Source organism: Camellia sinensis, chromosome 4, assembly GCF_055761805.1.
Source record: "Camellia sinensis isolate YWXY chromosome 4, ASM5576180v1, whole genome shotgun sequence".
NCBI classification, from domain to species: Eukaryota; Viridiplantae; Streptophyta; class Magnoliopsida; order Ericales; family Theaceae; genus Camellia; species Camellia sinensis.
This window is the reverse complement of record NC_138964.1, coordinates 37,747,008-37,768,923: the sequence shown is the minus strand read 5'-3', so window position 1 is coordinate 37,768,923 and position 21,916 is coordinate 37,747,008. Positions and strand designations below refer to the sequence as shown.

The following is a 21,916-nucleotide window of genomic DNA, read 5'->3' as shown; positions in this document are numbered from 1 at the left end:
TGTCATTTCAAAGCATTGAAATTGCTACCAAATTTGGTCTTTGGTTCTATACTTACAGCTACAACAAGTTTACAATCAATGGCATGTACAAAGACAAGTGTTGGGCAGTCCTTTGATTGTTTGAAAAATGATGTTGGTATTGATTAATCACCATGTTGCCTTGGTAAATTGGGCCGAAATGAAGTTAATCTGTTTTTCACATGTTGTGAACATCAACCAAACTAATTGGTGAATGGTCTGTATAGAATACAAATAGTTTTGCTATATCCATGTTTACATTGTAATTTTTCAACAAATCCTAGTCTAAATCTTTCATAAGTAGTAGGGTTATGTATTTAACTTATTTTGTTAATTTCACATCATCCAAATTGTGAATTTAATGGTCTATAATGGCGTATTAATTTCATTAAGGTGGCATGGTTAGGCTACTTAATACCCGTATTGATGTGATCCTTTTTTAGGAGTACTTATTCTGTTTCATTAAATTGGGTTGATGAGAACAACTTTTCTTAAGCAGATGGATGTTGGTCTTAGTGAATGTCGATTAGTAACAACTTCGAACAGAAGACTCTGTGAATTAGACAGACGTCTGCTCAAGTATATGATGATGACACGCACATTGCCGTGGATGATGATCTTATACATGGTGCACTAGTTGTGGATGATATTGCTATGGATGATGACCCTATTGGTGATGATGCTGACATTGTTGATGAAGATATCCTTACTCAGCCATTTCCAGGAGGGTCAACTGATCCATCAATCCTTAAAAGTTTTAAAAGTCATGTTGCCGCAGCTATTTGGAATGGTGCTGATGAAAGGGGGCCCTTGAAGTGTCATGATCATTTATCTAAGATTCGTTCGTGGCCGTGGTGGGAACAAGGAAACAACGCTACATTTGTAAACATTGTGGAGATGTCAGGACTTGCACAATTAGCACGTTGCATGTATCGCTTTGTCAACAAAATTGTAGTGTCCAGTTTTGTTGAGAGATGGCAACTGGAGACAAAACACCTTCCATTTGACTGTTGGAGAGATGACTATCACATTGGACGACGTCGCCACTATCCTAGGGCTTCCCATTGCAGGCAAATCTATTAGTGTGCGTATGTTGTCAAAAAGGCGGGCTATTGCATTAGTAGTTAATACCTTGGAAATTGACGAGCAAGACGTCAGACATGAGACGTGTAGTGCTGGAGGCAATTCAGTGAGGCTTGAGTGGTTGAGGGAACACTTTCATAATGTCATAGACAATGATTCAATGGAAAGAATTGCATGTGCAGGTAGAGCACACTTGTTATTTTTGTTGGGTTGTACACTTTTCACTAACAGGACTTGTACTAGGGTCGCCGTTGTTTATTTGAGTTTGTTGTCTGATTTGACGACTGTATCTTCATATGCTTGGGGTGCTGCTGCATTGGCATACTTATATAGACATATAGGGTACGGTAGCAAGTTTGGCGTGAAACAAATAGTTGGTTACATGACACTCCTTGATGGATGGATTTATGAGCACTTTTGTGGATTCCGACCACACTTGAATATGAATTACACTCGAGACATGCCACAAGTTTACCGTTGGACTTCTCGGAGAAACTCTGGTGAAGAGACACAGTTGCAAGCTTTTCGAGAGGAGCTTGATAGGTTGGGTGTACATGATGTAAGTTGAAAAGTCCTTCAAAATTTGAAACTCTATATCATACAAAATTTACAGTTCTCATATCTTATAATTGTTATTGTTTGTAGGTTATTTGGGACCCGTACTAGAGTTGCAGAGATATCCATCCATGTCACCCAGTTACGTTCTACCATGGTTGCCTAAAGTGTTTGGAAGTAGTTGAACCATATCACTCTGATAGAGTTTTGAGACAGTTTGGCAGAGTGCAGACAATCCCTAATCCACCACTTGGCCCTATGCGTGCTTCTCGAGGAGCCACAGCTCCACGCTACAATGTTATGTATGCATACTTGGACATCATTTGGTAGTCATGGGACAACCATGTGTTATCTAATCGGAGAAGGAGTACACCAGTACGACAACCTTGGGATTGTGTTCCTGGTTACATGGATTGGTACCAAACCATTACCCATATATATATACAAAACCCAGCGCGTCATTCTCAAGTGGACCCTAATATCCATCATTATCAGTATCCTAGCCAAGATGCATAGGTATCCTTTTTTTCATTTACATTGCAAATTATTTATGTAAACTATTGAAAGTTTGTACATAATGTTATATTTGTTCTCGTAATGCATCGTATGTCACAAATATATTAGATTACTCATCCTTTCGTTGAGGCTGGCTATGAGGACAGTGTTCAACATCCTAATAGGCTTTATTATGCAATTGATGCAATCGGACAACTTCTTCAAGATCAGCACATTAGTGAAGCTGCGCCCAGCACATCCACTCAGGGTTGGTTTGCACCCAACTCTTCCACTGCACATCGTTTTGGAGCACATTACACTCGTCGGTCACGTAATTAATAGTAGTTCATAATGTTAGCACAAGTAGTTTTTGATGGTGTTGGTGGATGTATAAGGAGACAAATATTATTATTATCTTCGAATTATGTATTTTTTGGATTATGTACAAGCACACATGTAGTTTGTGATGGTGTGGATGCATTGAACTACTATTTAATATATATATATATATATATATATTACAAACTTGTTTAATCTTATTACTTTTTAACAGTAATTGCACTTAGTTAATATTATTTTCATTACATTTTGTGTTCAGAAAATGTAAAAATAAAATGACATCCATTCCATAAATTAGAGAACTATAACGCATATAATATTCTATTTTTAAATTTTTTTTTTATAAAACTGACCATTACAAAATCCAATGGCAAAATGATATCTACCTTATTACTCCATGCTAGTAAATCATAAAAATTAATGTCTTAAAGCTGTCATTACTACTCTATAAAACATCAATCTATGTCAACTACATCAAATGTCTCTTGAGTAGCTACATTAGGTCCTATGTTGTCTTTGATGTTTTGAATGCGGCTAACATATGCATTCTCTCATTATGATGCACAAGAGTGATGGTGAACTCGCCAAAGCACGGTAATGGGAGGAACTGGATGACCGGTTTCCAAAAATACCTGCACGTACATCCAAAAAATTACATATCTTTACCCAATACATAAAATTTGCAATTACACAAATATTAGACAACAATGTTTGGTTATTTTCATAATTTATACCTGCACAAAATGATTTCCATTGAAAAATCCAATGGAAATCTCGCAATGATCAGCTAGGGTTACTGGCGGTGATCTGAAAGGTAAGAAAGTGAGACACTATTGCAATGACAAGTGGTACAAGACTACATTATAAAATGATGCAATAAGATGCCCCATGTTAGGCATAATCATCCAACGATCAAAGCCTGGGCTATTTTCAAAATATGAAAGGATGTGTGCCAGCTCCTCAACCCTCTCATACGACCCGTATAATACGACATATTCATCTCTGTGATTATTCAATTCAAGTAGCAGATCACGCCTAACTTGCACCCAGTCATTCTCTCCAAGACCAAGTAAACCTGCAATAGCTCTAAATCCATAATTTCCATCACCATCTACATCCTTCATCAACTTTATGAATGGTATTAGCATAGGCGGGAAGTCACCAGCATATGCACTCGGTAAACTTGTTCTTGTACGATATGCCTTTGTCTTCACATTCCACTTCTTCTCATGCACTTTTGAAGCTCTCTTTTTCTTCGACTGACTGGAAGCTAATGTGCTCTGGCTATCATGCCCATCGTCAACCAACTCAAATGCACATGGGTCATGACGACAAGATATATCAATTTTCTTATGTCCTCGACGTGGATTAGGTTTCATATCAGGCTCAATAAGAAAAGTGCTTGCTGAATTTCCAATTTCGCTTAACTTCTTCAACATATCCAATTACGTGGAAATATCAGACTCTTTGAACTACTTCAAAATCAACTCAAGTTCTGGGATACAAGTCAATTCCATTTTCTGTTCCTTTGGATTATGCACACATATAGTAAGTCGCGTCCAATGTACATGTATGCTACTGAGTGGAATATGACGGCCTTGTCTCATGTAATCTGTAATCTCGTGAGCATAAGGTAAACCATGTGTGCGCCTAAGAACACACCCACATGTTGCAACATCAATTCCAACTGAATTTTCTCTCTTACTCTTTGTCAACACGTACTCCAATGCACAAATAGACACATTACCCCGAAGCTCTCTGAATTGAGCAGGTTTGAATTGATGTTGCACAGTTGTCAAACTCTTCTTGAATGATGCTTTAACTTGAACGTGCTGGAACTCAAGCAGACAATGTATTTTTTCAAATGAAATCTCAAATGTCATTTGACTTGAACCTAATTGCCTCTTCAATCTAGCATGAGCACTCTTAACCCTGTTCATATGGATGTAAACCAAAATAGTCAAGCATAATAATTAAAAATAACAATATGATTTATAAAAAATTAAAAAAAAAAAAAACAAGTCTTACTGATTGGTTGTAACATTGCCAAAATGCATACACATGTATGTATGTACCGTAATGAATTTTTCTCGATACGGATTCAACCAACTCACAATAACATGCTTGATTGCCTCCGAATAGTTACTGAAATCCTTATGTAGTGTTGCAAGGTGATCATTGTATTCCTCTTCAGTCGATGACAATATCAAATAGTTCCATGCAATGTTAAACTTGTCCCATTTTTCTTTTGTCTCAAACGTTTTCTTACATTTTGTCAATACATTCTTAATTAATATGCCAACGACATAACAAATGTCGAGCATTCAGAAAGGTGTTGTCAATGTCATTAATCAAAGCAAGCTCTCTGTCTGTGACAATGACTTCAGGTAAAACACGATTGTCCATAAGATCACGCAATGTTTGTAACGCCCATGCATAATTATCAACTCGCTCAGTTTGCAAGTACGCGATAGCCATGGAGAATGTCATATGAGTTAATGTCACTCCCACAATTTCAAGAAAAGGAAGCCGACATCTATTCGTCTTATATGTACAATCCATAATCAACACACAAGAGAATGTATAAAGCAAATCCAAACTCACTGGATATGCCCAAAACAAGTCCGTGACAGTTATAGAGCCTTCCTCACATCGATGACGCTCAATGTACTTATGTTTCGCTAATTCACCCATTAGTTGTTGCATCTGGGATCTACCAGCTTTCTGTAGAACCCTACATTGATGTCGTACATTGTAAACTGTCTTCATCGTGCTCATATTAAGGGCATCCCTCTGTTTGAGTGTAATGAGTATCTCTTTTGGTCTTACTAGGCTCTTTGACATATCTATTAATAGTGACTTTTCATTAGCTGACAATCTCTCTGCATACGAATGTCCTTGGAGATCCTCCGTAGCTGGATGATTATGTAGTCCGTAAACTGTATTCAATGTCCATTCATCGTTTGTTTTCAACTTGAATGCCCTCAAATCAAATGGACATTCGCACTTCTTCATACTAGTTTGTCTCAATAAGTCTTTTGAGCCATCTTTTAACTTTTTATGCAATCTATACTTGTAACACCCTGAAATTTTCTCACAAGAAAAGGCTAAAACAAAAACAATAATATACCCAAAAAGTGAACCGTCTCATTGAACTGAGAGATAAGAGATTACAATTCACCATATACATTCCCATGATATTCAGAATTCGTATTCCAGTTCAATGAACTAGGTGGCCTTACAAAAATATGAGCCTCTAGGACGTACAATTACAACAAAATAGATTAATAGTCTTTTTACAAAAATTCCCATTCAAAATAACAAAACACACATGGATCAACTTTTCCAAAAAGAGCTATTGCTTGACTAATCCTTCAGGGAGGTGGTACTTCATCAATTCCTGAAAAAAAATAAGATAGGGTTGAGCTCTATATCCAGTAGGAACACATTTAACCAAGTATTTAACCCTTTGAATAAGATTATGGTATCTTTACGACAAAACATTACACGGAAGTTTATCTTTACATGTAATCCTTAATAAACATGTAAATCCATAACAACCAAACAATAACAATGACTATGTCATCAAGCTCAACAATCAAATATGTACAATCATATAACGCAACACCATGAGTCCACCTGTAAGAGTCCAATTTAAAGCACCCTTTACTTTTGCTTTAAAACCACCCCCACATTTGTCGGCTATCATACGGCAGGACTGTGTGGACACCTAAAAATAATTTTCCTACATTCGTCCAGCGATAAGCCTAGACAGGGCATTTGAGCACCTTTTTAAACTCTCCGCGCGGGTACCAACATAACAACGCATTTGGAAAACCGACTCTAATCCGGACTCATGCACAATTAACAATTCATTCACATTTTATTCTATCAACAACCATCCAACATTACCCAAGAGTTGAATACAATGCAAGATTTAAGGAAAACAAATAACATCAAAGCCACAATTCTTTTACTATATCAACATCCACATCCTTCATCTATTTATTATTCACAATATTTCATAAATCAAGGAAATCCCCTTTCAATGTGGTGTCTTCAACTCAAATGGAGTATCTAGGGTTTTACCAAATTTGGGGGCTTTTCCTCTATTATAGATATGGTTCGTAACAACATTTATATACATCTTTTGAAAAGAGGGACTAAAGGAATCTCAAACAAGAGTCAAGTAAAATGATTTATTTATGTAAAACATAATATTAACCCAACAATACTCTCAAATTAACTCATAAATCACAACCATACCATGAAATCCCTTCAAAACCAAGAAATACTAAGCTAAAAGTATCCCTACCTCTAGTCGTGAGGAAGAAAACCTGAAAAACTCGAGGTTGACGAAGCCACGAACTTCTCGGACCAATAGAAAGCCCTCAACAACATCTACAACTTATCTCAAAGGATTAATGTGAGAAAACAACTCTAAGAGAGTAGATCTAAGGATTGAAGTGGAAAAAGTGAGTTTTTGAGGGAAAGAGAGAGAGGCTGTCGGTTTTGAAAGGAAAAAGAGAAGAAAATTATGAGACAAGTGTGGTTTGGGTCTATTTATAGTAGTTGAGAATAGCCCTAAGGTCAGTGAAAAAGGATAAGTCCAAAAACCTCCAAAAGTAGGGCCCTTTTGAACCCCAAAATTTTGGAAAAAAAAAACACGCACGGGTCGACCCTTCGGGCAGGGGGGTCAACCCTTTAGGTAGAAAAGACAATCTGGCACAAGCAAGGGGGGTCGACCCTTAGACAGGAGGGAGTCGACCCTATTTTCCTGCAACTAACACACAGATTCTGCAATATAAGAGGGTTGACCCTCCCCTGACTGTGTCGACCCTATATTCCAGTAACACCTCCAGAAACATTACAACATGCAAGGGTCGACCTTTAGGAAGGCTAGTGTCGCCCCCAAAATAGAATATCTAAGTTTTCAAGAAACTTTTTGACAAGAGCAAATGCGAACAAACAAACCCAACGAGTTTAAATCGGATTGTACTCCTTCAAAACCAATATACCACAACTCCAAAGACTCCCAAAATGAAAATAAAGATATTAAACACACCTTCCAATAGATTAAAACACCCAAGTGTTACAATACTTCCCACTCTACTCACAAGCAAGATAAATTCTTGGTCTCTTACGACTGCTACTATAGTTTAACGTCCTTATAATAATAAAAAAGCCATTTATCCTTCCAATGTCACATACCCAAGTGAGCAATTCATCTTTGTTGTCGAAAACCTATATATAATGTCACACAACTTTTATAAGAACCAACTAAACAAACTAACTAATACAAATTATGAACTTATGAATTTTATGTTAAAGTTACCTGTTTAGCTGTAAAATGACTAGTACAATCCACTATAATATCCGATTGAACCTCAGGTTCTTCGGTGCATGCCATCTAAAGAGGAGGGGGAAAAATTTCATTCGGTTCTACAGAGCCGAAATAAATAAAAAAATTCGGCCCTAAAAAAATGAAAATAAAAAAAAAATTCTGAACTCTATGGCCGAAAATATTAATTTTATTCGGCCCTTAAAAACCGAAATAAATTAAAAAAATCATAATTAAAATTTTGAAATATATAAAAAAATTGGTACTTTTGTAACGAAATATTCATGTTATTTTGGTGGTTGATTTCCGAATTAATTTACAAAATTCGACACTGAATTTCTGACTAAAAAGCGCAAAAAACAAAAAAAATACTACACGATTTTATCTTTTCATCATTGATTTTGCTGTCACCATTGCTTGAGTTTGAACTTCCATAGATTTGCAACTCTTCCATATCAAAATCAAATAAAAATTGTTGAACTAATAATTAAACAATGTTAATAATCGAGTATAAACTTAAAGATTAAAACAATATGAGAGATGTTTTGTTTGCAAGTAACAGAGAGCAGTACAAAGTGTGTAAGAAGCAAAGTGACCACAAAGAAAAATTAGGGTTTAATTTTTTTTTTTGTTTCAAAAGGTGTATATTAAGATACTTTTATTCCTAAAAGATGTCTATAGAGAATTTATGTATATAATATTAAGCGTGTTGATCAATGGCTATTATAATAATTTTTAATTAAAATATAATTGTCATTAAACTAATTTTTCATTAAGTGTGTTCCTTGAGTTTATCAAGTGGGTGGAAATAAAATTTTCCCATCAAAGCACATCAATCAAATATTTCCAAGATGAAGAAAGCAGTCTAAGTCTCTCTCTCCCTCTCTCCCTCTCTCTTTCCCTCGCTCTCTACATCTTCCTAATTTCTCATCAATGGTGGATTCACCGAAACAGCTCTGTCCAACCGCAAGAAGTCCTCTCATCCATTCAAAGACTTCTACATCGAATGGATTGAAACCCTCAAGAAAACCTACATCTCTCTCTTTTGGCGATCAATCTCCACCCCCTCATCACTGTCAAGTCTCCTCCTCACCCATGTCGAAATGCTCCACGCTACTTCCAAGCCTACTACGACGCCCTTGACCTTGCCGACTCCGACGACATCACCCAAATCCTCTTCCTCTATTGGTGAAACTTCCTCGAAAAGCCCTTCGTCTTCCTTGGCAATCTCCACCACTATCTCTTCAGCAATCTCCTCTGATCATTCCTCAACGACGAAGACAGAGAGGACGATAACGAAATTGGGTTTTAAATTGGGGAAGATTCAGAGTTTTTTGATAAGCCTTGGCACGTTGTGATGGCTTGGAATAGTCCTCCGAAGGATTTAAAGGCGAAAATCGAGCATATTGAATGTAGCTTGAGGCTATGGTGCTTGCATTAGAGGCTAGAGCGAGAATTGCTCAGGCAGGTTTTGCAGAGAGAGTGGGAGCAGAGTGGAGGCGGAGCCAATAGAGGAAAGAGACGTCAAGAGATGAAATTGGAAAGGTTGTAGCGACGCAAATGAAGGAGATGAGAGGTGTTTTTATAGATGCGAATTGGCTCCGGTGAAGTGTTCTTTCAGATGTCTCGAGTGATGACAGCGGAGGAGGGAGGAGGAGGGTGGCGAAGGGATTTGAGTAATTCAGAGAAGGATGAAAGAGAAAAAGAGAGGGGTCAAAATGTATTTTTTTTAAACTTTTTCCATTTGAATGTGATAGTAGGATGCAAATTGATACGATTTCAAAAACTTTAAGTGTAAAATTGAAAGTATTCAAAGTCTAGTGGTGTAATTGATCTTCAATGCAAAGAGCAGAGGTAAAAATGAAATTTTTTCCATTAAAATATTATAATAAAAAAATACACTAAAATGTTGATAACAAAACTAAGAAAGGTGATGTATAAAAGCAATAGGAAAGAGGGAAATTCTGCGTACACCACAATTTTATCTCTTTACATATATTTTCTCATTACACACTTGAGAAATAATTGAAATTCTCATTGCACCTTTTATAATACCAAAACTAACTCTAAATTAAATCCTTTTCAAGACCTTACAGATTTTTCTCATTACACCTATTCCTTTTGAATTACTTCGGTGTTATGTTACCGAACAAACTATATTTGTCCAGCTATCTATTGCCGCATGTTTACAGATTCACTTTCCTTAAAATATCATTTTTTTCCTTTTAAACTTATGATGAGCCTATTCAATTATACATTTCTAAACAATTTGGATTATTTCGGTGCCATGTTATCGAACAAATTAGATTTGTCCAGCCATCTGTTACCGCACGACTACAAATTTACTTTCCTTAAAACATCAAGCATTCATAAAAACACGAAGTGTACAAACATTCATAAAATTTGTCGATACAAATATTTTCAAATTTGTCCATACAAACATCTATAAAAACACATTGAGATGTTATCACAATCCAACTATGTTGATAGTTTCAATAGTTACTACATCAGGGTTGACAAGCATATGGAATTGAAAATAATCAATTCAATCCATTAACAATACACTACTAGCATTACTACAACGAATAGAAGTATAATCCTTCAAAAAAAAAAATGTCAAAAAAAGGAAATTGAAAATGTTTAGCAGTGAGTTATCGGACATGTACTTTTTGTTCAGTAGTAGGTTACTGAACAAGTATATTTTGCTCAACAATGGGTTATCGGATCTATATTTTTTGTTTGGCAGTGTGATTCTGAGTTATTTGATTTTGTTCAGTTTGGTACATCGAACAAAAGTCGAACAACCATCTTAAAAAATGTAACGAAAACATAAAATTTTTCTTTCAAAAAAAAAAAAAACCACCATTTTACTTTTTTGATAGTCATTCATCACTATTTATTCGTCCATTACTTTCTTTTATTATCAAAACACTATGATTATCATTTTTTGAAAGTAGATGTATAGTAGAGAAGAAGAAAATAGAAAAGAAGAAAAGAAGAAAAGAAATAGGGATTGAAGTGTAATGGATGTAAAATGATAATCAAATCTATTTAATAATTATCTTTTGTCTTTATGAACTCAAAGAACACCTAGTAACATAGGAACAATTAATATTATACATTTGAGGAGCAACATAACATATATATTTCGAGAAGTTAAATACATTCATAACAATTATGTAGAATGTAAACGAGTGTATCCTTGTCTTTCTCAATGTACAATATTTTTTATTTAGCGTAGTAAAATCTTGCCGTTGTATTTGAAGTTATCATATTTTTCTTCTCAAGTTGAATATACTACTGGCGAAAGTTTGAGGGATGGCTCGGGCAATTGAGTGGGTCAGGCGATCGAGAGGCTTGGACACCACTCCGTGTAGTCAAACACATTCTCAAATAAATCTGTACTTCACTGTTTATAAATAACTACAACATGCTATCATTGGATTGGTTATTAATTCAGCCAAATAAGAGTTGCAAATTCAAAGTCTGAAATAATATTTTTTAGCTACCACCTTACATGATCCTCAATTACAGGGTTCTTAGGCAACAATAGCCCTGCATACAGTAACCCTGAACACTACAGGGGCTATTGTTGGATGGGTTGAATCATTAAATCAATTGATGGGTTGAATTTGTGCCAAGGTGAATTCATGTCAATTGATGGCTTGAATCATTAAATCAATTTCTTCTTTCTCTATTTCATGATCAATCACCACCAAGCTTTTATTCACTTTTTCCCTTTTTTGGACAAGCATTTCAATAGATAGAAAATCTAAAATAAAAAATAAAAATCTCCATCTTGATAGGGAAGAAAGAGACTATACCTTTGATTGAAATAGGTAGTCCCATCAGCACCCATTGAGGTCCGGGCTGGGCAGTAAGGCCGTGTTGGTTTTTGATGGCTCCACCGCCACCACCAGGATTGGCCTGGGGTTTAGGCAACTAAGGTTTGTACCTTAGGTTTCAAAATTTGGGCCAAGTTTGGAAAGACTAAATAAGTGTACTTTTTGACTTTTTATGAAATATGGGTTGGGTTTGGGTTGAGTTTGAAGTGATGTGTTAGAGAGGTGATGTGACTTAAATAAGATAATGTGACTTAAATAGGATAGTGACTTTTTGACTTTTTCTAAACATCCCAAACTTGGCCTTGGCCTAAAAATAAGGCTCTCAAATTCGTTAACACTATATTTAAAATATAAATAGATCCAATTTGTTTTGTTGATTTAGGACTAGTCTAAAGAGTTCTAAAAAACTTTATTTGGTTCAATTAAAAAAATATTTAATCACAAATGTGGTCAGGCCCATTGAAAAAATGAATTAAAACATATACAAGTATAGTCTCACATAAACTATCAGATTTTAATGGAATAAATAATTTTACCCTAATTTTTTTACCCTTTGTCTTTATCATATTTTAATTGAGTAAACTTTTCTTAATTTTTTTGCCCTAATTTTGTTTCATTAAATTGTGTTCCATGATTTCTTTACTATTAGATATCAGACAGTGAATGGATTGTGTGTTTTGTATGAAAAATTGATTATATAGTCATGTTTCCTTTTCATTTATGTTTTCCTGGTGAAGCAAAATTATTATCCCACTTCAATTTAACACAATATGAAATCATTTATGTTTGCTTCACACCGTGACAACATTTCATTAATTAGATTTATTGATTAATTAGTTTGTTTTGTTGATTTGAACTATACCTTTTGGTAACTTTTTTTTTTTTTTTGATACTCTGGAATGAATACATTTTGATATTTATTTTGATATCAATCGGCAGTAGTGGTTCCAAATAGGGTGAATATATATATTTTTTAATATAGGCCTCCTTTTTCAGTTTCGCCTTAAGCCCCAAAAACTGAAGGAGGGTGTGGGGATTTCCATGGCCTTTCTTGAACGGTTGCGGCCACGGTTCATGTGGCACTCACAATACTTGTGACCAGTCACCACATCCCCTGAACACATCCAGTTCTTGCTGTCTGTCCTCCTGCACCACCCCGGCTCTGGATCCATGCCACCTCTTTCCCAATACCTTGTTTGCAATACTGTTTGTTGAACATGTTCAAAAGTTGAAACACAACCAGATCAAATCACTACACTTAAATACATAAACATACATACAAAAAAAAAAAAAAATGTACATACAAATTAGAGCAAGGCAATGATATCAAGACATGACAAATCTGATATCTGAAATTACAACAATGCAAGGGACTCGTAAATTTTACCCAGAAAAAAACTCAAAAAAAGAGTATTGTGTAGTTTTTTATTCATTTCAAGTTTGAGTTCTCTTGTACAAGAATCAAATTTGAACCACACATCACAATTTGGGTTTTCCTGGATAACTATCATTTCTGCTGAAACTAATAAATGCAGAATCCATTCAAGCAAGTACAGCAAGTACAGGGTTTTATACCAAAAGTCGGGTAAAACTTTGGTAAGATTAATAAATATAAAGATCATTCATCAGTGGATCAATAGTAATGGAGAGTGTACTTTGTAGTAACATTAAAAATCACAAACAGCAAATGACAAGGAAAAGAAAAAGAAAATTTTAATAGCAACAAATTAAGCACAAAGTGTAATCGAGTAACAAAGAAAAAGAAAACATTAAATTTCACTTCAAGATTTCATCTAGAAAGACAAAATCATATGAGATGTTAACCCCATCAGACAACACATCCATCTAAGAAGCATTCAAACATATGAAATAACTTTGATTGGCAAACAAGAAAATGTAGTGAAAACCAAAATATATATATATATATATATATATTTATTTATTTAGAGGTGAATAAGAAAATGATTTACAGAGTAGTACAAGGGAGGGAAATGAGAACTTACAAGAAGGATGATAATGGGGAAAATGTTGAAGAGAGTAATATGGAGGAGTAGGAGGAGGAGTAGCAAGAAGGGTTTCGTTAAGTAGGATGAGAAGTTGAGGAGGAACACAAGAACCTGCCAACATGTGCCTGAAAATCAATGCCTGTAGCTGAAGCTCCTGCCACTGACCCAAGCTGAAGTAACTTCCCATCTCTAAAACAAAACCAAAACCCACAAAAAGAAAGTAAGTAAATTCATTGGTAGTAAAGGTTTATGGTGTACTTACAGTTCTCTTGCTGGAACTAAGCAGCTGACAGAGCTTAATGTTTCGGGCAGCGCAACTACCTTTTTCATTGACCAGAACAATTGCGCCTTTGCAAGTATAATATAGGAGTAGGACACTAAGAGAAAAAATCAATATAAATTCAATCACGATTGCTTATGCACAATGAAACAAATGTGAGTTGACTAATATTATATATCTTTGCTAATGCTTCTCTAGTTTCACACCAACATTAGTGCTAAACAATTAGATTATGACAATTAATATGTGAAATTCCTCATCTTATTGCAAACTGTATTGCGTATGGAAGAACCAAGACCAATGTCTACTAACGACTTTCATATTTGATGATTTGATAATTATCAACTGGATATTATAAGGTGTGTCCAAGAGGCAATGAAATTATAAACTCTCTTTAGAAATGCTTAAATCCGAAACTAACATCCAAAGTAGTGATAGTTCTTTGTGTCACAAAATGTCCAAACTTTTAGGAAGAGAGACAATCTTCATACAAGAATTTGACAGAATGTAGAGCATTGAGAGAAGATATAAAAGGGTTTAGAGAATATACAGATACTATTGAAGCTAAAATGGGTAAATATAGCATGGACTTGGGTCACGAACAATTAACTTTTACCAATTTGGCGCAACTAAGACAAATTGTCAAGAAAAATCATGAAGATAATTTTAAAGACAAGGTGAAATGTAATTCTAATTGTATGAATTTCACCCTTTCATAGTATCCATAAGAAAATTCAAATCTAAATTAAGACTAAGATAATTATGAAACCTTCAATATATTTTGTATTCTGATTTTATTCAAAGTTTGCCCATAAGAAAATTCAAATATAAATTAAGGATAAGATAATTATCACTATGGAAAGATAAATCTTCAATATATTTTGTATTATGATTTTATTCGAAGTTTGTAAATAGGACAAGATAAATTTTGTTATTTTGGATCCCAGGGTAGTTGTCAATGTACAATTTTGAATGGCATATCTATGTATTGCTAACACAACCTTTTTGGAGTAAGGAAAGGCTTTTGGGTTGGTTTTTTTTCTGTGTGATTTTAGCACATGGTGGGCAAAAGGAATAACCTTTACCTATCATAACGCAACTACAAAGTGTAAAATAATAGAAGTTTCCAATTTCAAAGATAGACAATAGACCATAAGACTAATGAGGAAGTATGCAACAATTAGACTGGGTGGAATAATGGTTTCAAGCCTTACAAAATGAACAGTTCGGATCGTTGAGACAAGCCAAGATGAGCCCACAAAAGGCATTCCAATATTGAAAAGGAGCTATTCTCAATTATAAAATTAAAGTTATCTGATGCATATTATGAATTTATGTCACTTTGATGGTCCTAGATTCACACTGAAATGTGGTCACCCAACTTTAATAATTTGATAAGTGCATTCCAACCACTTTCTTTAGATTAGTAAAAGCAATTTGGATTTACTCATTGATAGTTGTCAGATGCATGATTCATAGGTTATGCTTGTTGAAATACAAAATTGAAAATTTTTGCAGTTCTCTGTGTTCTCCTTTGGTATCTCCTTCTTCCAACTCAAGTACAATTCAGAAATGCTAAACCTTGAAAAGAAATGTTCAAGTTGACAACGCTCAGAATATATTATACACAAAAATGAAGAAAAACTCCGTGAAATATATTGATAATCACCAAAAAACATCTAGCCACAAGGCGTTACAATTTTATTTAACACATACATGAATACTATATTGTCTACTATTACCTCCTTGTAACTCCTAGGGGTGTTCAAAAAAACTGGTGGAACCAGTAAACCAATCCAATCTGGTCCAAATTGCTGGTTTTGTCTGGTTTTTTTAGTTACGGTTCTGGTTCTGAAAATGGTGAAATCGTTCAAATCGGTTCGGTTCCCAGTTCCAAGACTTTGGTTATGGTTTGAACCAAACCGGACCAGACCGTGGCATATTTGTTTATTATTTTTATATAAAAAAAATTAAAATATAAAAATTTCTTATAAGATTTAAACACTAACCATCATTGTAAAATTGATAAACTCTAACTAATTTAACCAAACTAATTATTATTAACTTGTTTATTAACATAACATACATATCATATTTATTGTTATATAAAATTTCTAAACTCGTAAACCGAATTGAACCGAACCGAATCAGTTTCCATGGTTCGGTTGTGGTTTCAAATTTTCTGCAAATGTAAAAAATAGTTTGGTTCCTGGTTTATTTTAAAACCAGACCAATCCAATCCGTGTACAACCTAGACTGGCATCACCATTTGAGGAGAACAACAAACTGCATCGTCTGCTATTACCTCCTTTGAGCTCTTAGGTCCAGTAGGGCAGTCATCAGAGAAGAAACTTCCAGTGCTTCAAGCTGTAAGTGTTTTGTTTTTTGTTCCTCTATTGAGACGGTGCAACCATCTAGTTGGCTACCAACCCATATTATATGTGCAAACAATGGGTATGTTAGTAATTTCATGTGTTAGCATCATTCTAGGAAGAGTAGTGAAGTCGGGTGGAGAAGGAAAAGAACTGGAACTAGAAGAGAAGAGGATGAGGGCAAAGAGGAAGGAACCACAATTGCTGAAGACTAGAAAAAAGATTTGAGATGAGACAAATGTGGAGAAGAAGGAACTGAAACTGAAGATATAGGTGAAGAAAAAGGGAAAAGAGCTTCATTAAAGACCACATGCCATGAAACATAAATGGTACCTGTAACAGGATCCAAACACCTGTATCCCTTCATAGAGGGATGATAGCCAATATGTAGAGACCTAGGCTCAAGTTTATGAGAGGTGTATGGTCAAAGCCAAGGATAAAAACAACAACAACAACAAAAACTCTAAGAAAGAAATAGTCAGGTGTAACACCAATCAAGACCTTAAAATAACTGAGACAAGGTGCTTGAGACCTAGGAAACCTATTGATGAGATAAGTTAGTAGAAACAAGTTCAAACCAAAATTTAAGAGGCAAAGTGCACTGATGTAGAAGAGTGATAGTAGTCTCAATGAGAAGCCTATGCTTTCTTTTAGCCAAGCCATTTTGGGAAGGTGTATGAGGGCAGCTAATCGAATGCATAAGACCATTATCCTTACAAAATTGTTGAAATTTATGTTTAGAACACTAAGGGAGGTTGTAAATTGTTTCTCAACAAAAACTTTAAACTCAAGGAATTTAACATAAACTTCACTCTTGTAATTCAAGGGAAAGAACAATGTAATGCCACTAAAGTCATCAACAAATAGCACATAGTAGTTATATTCAGATTGATCATTAGTGAAAGGATCCCAAACATCACTATGGATGAAAGCTAGGATTTACAACAGAGGAAGGCAAAATAAAAGGCAATCTATGACTCTTAGTGTGGGCCCATATTTTGTGAATGACAACATGTGGCCAAGGTGACGCCGAAGTGTCAGCCGAGGTGCCACGTAGCCTGGTCACTTGCCAAGATGATCTCAGCCAGACCAAGGTTATTTGCTAAGATATCGAATCCGAGATGAGCGGATAAGGGACAAGAGTCCTAGGACTAGAGAGGATATCAGTCTAGATAAAGATAAAGCTCTTAGGGAGTTTATCTATATCTAACTGAGTATCCAGGATAAGCATTGAGCATGAGTCCATTAAAGTAAGGCACCTACAAGGATCAGGTCAGTGTTGGCTATAAAAACAGGGCACCCTCGTGGGTCTAAGGTATGCTTTTTATATTTAGTCTAGTGAGTTAAGCATTATTGGCTATCTTTGAGAGATATTTGATTAATAACTTGATTGTCGGAATGCCCCCAGTGGACAAACCACCGCCGGATTCTTATCTTTCTGTGACAAGTTGTTCGAGATTTATCTATTCTGCTAGTGCTCTCTAGCTGAGTTCCCTGTTTGGTTGTGTGGCCAAAAATCAACACCCACAATTTGGCACCGTCTATGGGAATGTCAGGATAATAGATGGCCAACGACGGACAAAAAGAAAAGATCGGGGACGACATCCCTAGTGGGAGTGGTAAGCATGCCGATTCAAACATGGAGGAAGAAAACCATAATGAAAGAACACAGGATCAGAATCTTAGGGAAAAAGTCGTCGGCCAAGAGGGAGATGCACCGAAGAAAGCAGGTCGAGATGAGTATTACAACGAAAGTGACCTCTAGGTATGGAAATATAGATGCCTGAAGAGGGACAACGAGATGAAGGGAATGGAAAACAAATTGGTAGACCTGCAATTAGTTGTCAACTTCATGATGCAGAATAACGTCATGCAACCATCGTTTCCATTGAAGGACACATTGGTTCCAGCAGCCAAGAACGATGCCCAAAAAGGGGGGTAGATGGCAATCCCAACAGTCCCTCAGCGTGGTAAGGTGAAAGAACGCTCACATCGGCCTTCATGGGATGCCAAGAAAGCATAGTCAATAAAAGGAGAGTCTCAGAGGACGCCTCGGACCAAGGGAACTTATGTCAAGGAACATCGGCATGTTCAGGGGAAGAAACTTTATTTCGACATGGTGAATGAAAAGAAGTCCAAGAGGACTCATAACAACACCCGGAGTAGCGCACCAAAAAGGCTGAGATCTGTTGACAGCCGAGCTCCTAGTCGGACTAAGGAGGATTTGAGGGACAACCTCTAAAGGAAACGGTAGAATGCCGAGTTCACATCTCCAGTCAAGCTGAGAACACCATTCTTAGTGGAGTTGGATAAGTTCGAGGCCCTAAAAAGGTTCCATATGTTGAGATTCCAGCTATATGATAGTAAGTCCAATTCAAACTTTCACGTCGGCTTATATTTGAATTAGATGGCACTGTATACTGGGAACAAATCGTTGCTCTGCAAGGTGTTCCCCTCATCCTTTAGGGAAATCGTATCGGACTGGTTTCACAAGTCGCCGAAAGGAACTGTGAAGAGTTGGGAAGGCCTGATCGAGATGTTTGTGGCTAGGTTTGTTACAAACAAATTATAACCATTGGGGGTAGACTCCCTGATGGCTCTGAAAATTGGCAAAGGTGAAAGCCTCAGGGCTTATGCCAAAAGGTATTATGAGATATTCAACCGAATACCAGGATGTAACTAGGAGTTGGCGATCATGTCTTTTAAGAACAGCCTGGAGGATGACTGCTTGCTTCGAAAGTCACTAGCAAAGATTATGCCAAAGAGTATGGAGGAGCTCATGGCAAGGATCGAGAAGTATGCTAGAGCATAATATGATACACCAGGAGCAAAGGCATCGAAACAGGAAAAGAGAAATGGCTCACCGAAGCGAAGTCGTGGTAATACTAGATTTAATAGACAAGAAACAGGACTAAAGGTTGCACAGACAGTCACCACTATGTTCCGGATCCTGGTTTATAAAGTACTAGAAATGATTAGGAACCCGTCGTACTACAGAGCGCCAGAGAGGACCCCTGGCGAATTTATGGAGAGAAGTCTAGGGAAACACTGTGCTTACCATAATGAAGATGGACACCTAAAGTAGGGTTGTAAAGCCCTAAAGGTGCATTTGGAAGATTTGGTCAGACAAGGTCACTTAAGGGACCTAGTAGATGAGGCTAGAATGAGGGAAGAGCAGGGAAGGCTGCCTCAGGCACGGGCATCACCACCTCTACCAGCACCACAACAGCAAGCAGACGGAACTCGAGTGATTAATGTGATTCACTCGATGGTCAATGAGAACGAGGTACGTGGGGAGACTCAAAGGGTGAAGCACTTACAGCATGTGTACCTGGTCCAGCAATAGAGGACTAGGACAGACGAGTGCTAGGGACCAATGGTGTCCTTTACTGAAGCAGACCTGGACATAGTGCAGCATCCGCACAATGATGCTCTAGTAATAACCCTTAAAATTGTAGAATGCCAAGTAAGGCACATTCTAATTAACCAAGGAAGCTCTTCTGACATCATGTATGTCAGATGTTACAAGGAGCTTGGCCTTCACCAAGATGATTTGGAGTAGTCCAACAACCTAATGGTCAGGTTCAATGGAATGCCAACATGGCCCCTGAGATCAATGAATTTGGAGGTGCAGGTAGGAACCAAGAATGTAAGTACAGTGTTCACAGTAATTGACACCCTCTCCTTTTACAATATTATCTTGGGGAGGCCATGGTTGCATGCAATGAGGGTTGTTCCCTCAACACTGCACCAGTTGTTGCGGTTTCCAACAGAGTATGGATTTGAGGAGGCCAGAGGGGATCAAGTGTAGGCAAAGAATTGCTTCATGGCAGCAATGAAATCCACTTACAATGTGTGAGAGGCAAAAATAGTAAAAATTGAGGATGAGGACATGGAGGTCCTAGATGATGCCGGCAAAGAGTCGACCGACAAAGAGAAAGCCTTAAAGAAAATTTTGGTCCAACAAGGTAATAAATAGCGCTTCTTCCTTCTCAGCTCAGGACTGGCCGAGGAGGAGGAAAGGGAGTTAGAGTCATTCATACAAGCAAACATAGAGATGTTTTCCTGAACAACATACGAGATGTCTAGCATTGATCCCGAGGTCATTTGTCATAGACTAAATGTAGACAAGTTGGCTTAACCTGCCATTCAGTGAGCAAGGAGGCCGACGTTGGTTGATGTAGAGGCAGTAGAGGAGGAAGCGAGCAAATTGTTGGAGGCCAGAGCCATTCGGGAGGTAAACTACCTAACTTGGTTGTCAAACACAGTTGTTGTGAAAAAGAAGAATGGGAAGTGGTGGGTCTGCGTGGACTTCCCTAGCCTGAATAAGGCTTGTCCTAAAGACAGTTTCGCACTTCCCAAGATCGATCAGTTAGTAGATGCCACTTTAGGGCATAAAAGGATGAGCTTCCTGGACGTTTACAGAGGATACCATCAGATAGCAATGTATCCCTCTGACGAGGAGAAGACTGTATTTATTACCCCCAAATGGGTTGTATTGCTATAGAGTGATGCCTTTCGGGTTGCAAAATACAGGAGCAACCTACTAGAGGTTGGTGACCAAGATGTTCAGACATCTAATTAGCAAAAAGTGGAAGTGTACATTGATGACATGGTCGTAAAGACCAAAGAACCTGAGAATCACCTGGCTGACTTAAAGGCAATTTTTGATATCCTTAGAACAAATTAGCTCCGACTCAATGCTTTGAAATGTGCATTTGGAGTTGGGTCTAGTAAGTTCTTGGGATACTTGGTTGCCAGAAGGGGCATTGAGGCAAGCCTAGATCAAATCAAGGCCATCCTGGACTTGAAAAGCCTAACATCGGCAAAACAAGTGCAAATGTTGACTGGAAGGGCTGTAGCCCTGAATAGATTTATAAGTAGAAGTTCAGATAAGTGTAAACCATTTTTCAGTTTATTAAAGAAGGCTGCAGATTTTTTAAAGACGGAGGATTGCGAAGTTGCCTTGAAAGACTTAAAGAAGTACGTGACAATGGCTCTAGTTCTGTCAAATCCAGTAGTTGGAGAAAAACTATTTTTATACTTGGCTGTTTCAAAGAATGCATTAAATGCGGTGATAATTAGAGAAGAGAAGGGAGAACAGAGGGCAGTATACTACATGAGTAAAACCTTAGCAAGTGCAGAGACCAGGTACTTAGCCCTAGAAAAATTGACATTAGCCCTGGTAATAGCTTCGAAGAAATTGAATCACTACTTCCAAGCCCACAAGATTGTGGTATTGATGGAGTATCCTTTAAAGTCCCTATTGTAGTAAGAAGATTTTTGACAGGAAGGGTAGTCTGGTGGGCAGTAGTATTAGGCCAATATGACTTGGAATTTAGACCTAGAACTGCAATTAAGGGCTAGGTGCTGGTTGACTTTGTGGCCGAGTTCACAACTGGCGTTATTCCACGTCAGACTTCAGTGAGCCACGATTTAGGGTGCCCAAGAGAGCAAGAAGAAACCCAGCTGGGAATGAAAAACCCTACAACAACAGAACAGAAGAAGGTAGAGAAACCAAAACCCTGCGACATCTACATCGGCGACTCCTTCTGCCTGTTTGTTGATGGAAGTTCAAACTG

At 36.9% G+C, this 21,916-nt stretch overlaps 3 protein-coding genes across 3 annotated transcripts; 1 reads left to right on the top strand and 2 right to left on the bottom strand.

Annotated features, from left to right (window-relative positions):
* Nucleotides 1–3,044: 3,044 nt before the first annotated feature.
* On the bottom strand, nucleotides 3,045–5,505 carry LOC114308047 (uncharacterized). The gene is made up of 5 exons (XM_082923200.1): nucleotides 4,790–5,505; nucleotides 4,059–4,422; nucleotides 3,343–3,920; nucleotides 3,225–3,297; nucleotides 3,045–3,122 (listed from the first exon to the last, which is right to left on the bottom strand). The coding sequence occupies exons 1-5, from the start codon at nucleotides 5,503–5,505 to the stop codon at nucleotides 3,045–3,047; spliced, it is 1,809 nt and encodes a 602-aa protein (XP_082779326.1).
* A 7,163-nt stretch (nucleotides 5,506–12,668) lies between these two features.
* On the bottom strand, nucleotides 12,669–13,869 carry LOC145823690 (growth-regulating factor 3-like). Its single transcript, XM_082923199.1, has 2 exons — nucleotides 13,680–13,869; nucleotides 12,669–12,880 (listed from the first exon to the last, which is right to left on the bottom strand). The coding sequence occupies exons 1-2, from the start codon at nucleotides 13,867–13,869 to the stop codon at nucleotides 12,669–12,671; spliced, it is 402 nt and encodes a 133-aa protein (XP_082779325.1).
* A 5,628-nt stretch (nucleotides 13,870–19,497) lies between these two features.
* Nucleotides 19,498–21,606, top strand: LOC145823689 (uncharacterized). Its single transcript, XM_082923198.1, has 2 exons — nucleotides 19,498–19,620; nucleotides 21,262–21,606. Exons 1-2 carry the CDS (start codon nucleotides 19,498–19,500, stop codon nucleotides 21,604–21,606), a joined length of 468 nt encoding a protein of 155 aa, XP_082779324.1.
* The last annotated feature ends 310 nt before the right edge of the window (nucleotides 21,607–21,916 follow it).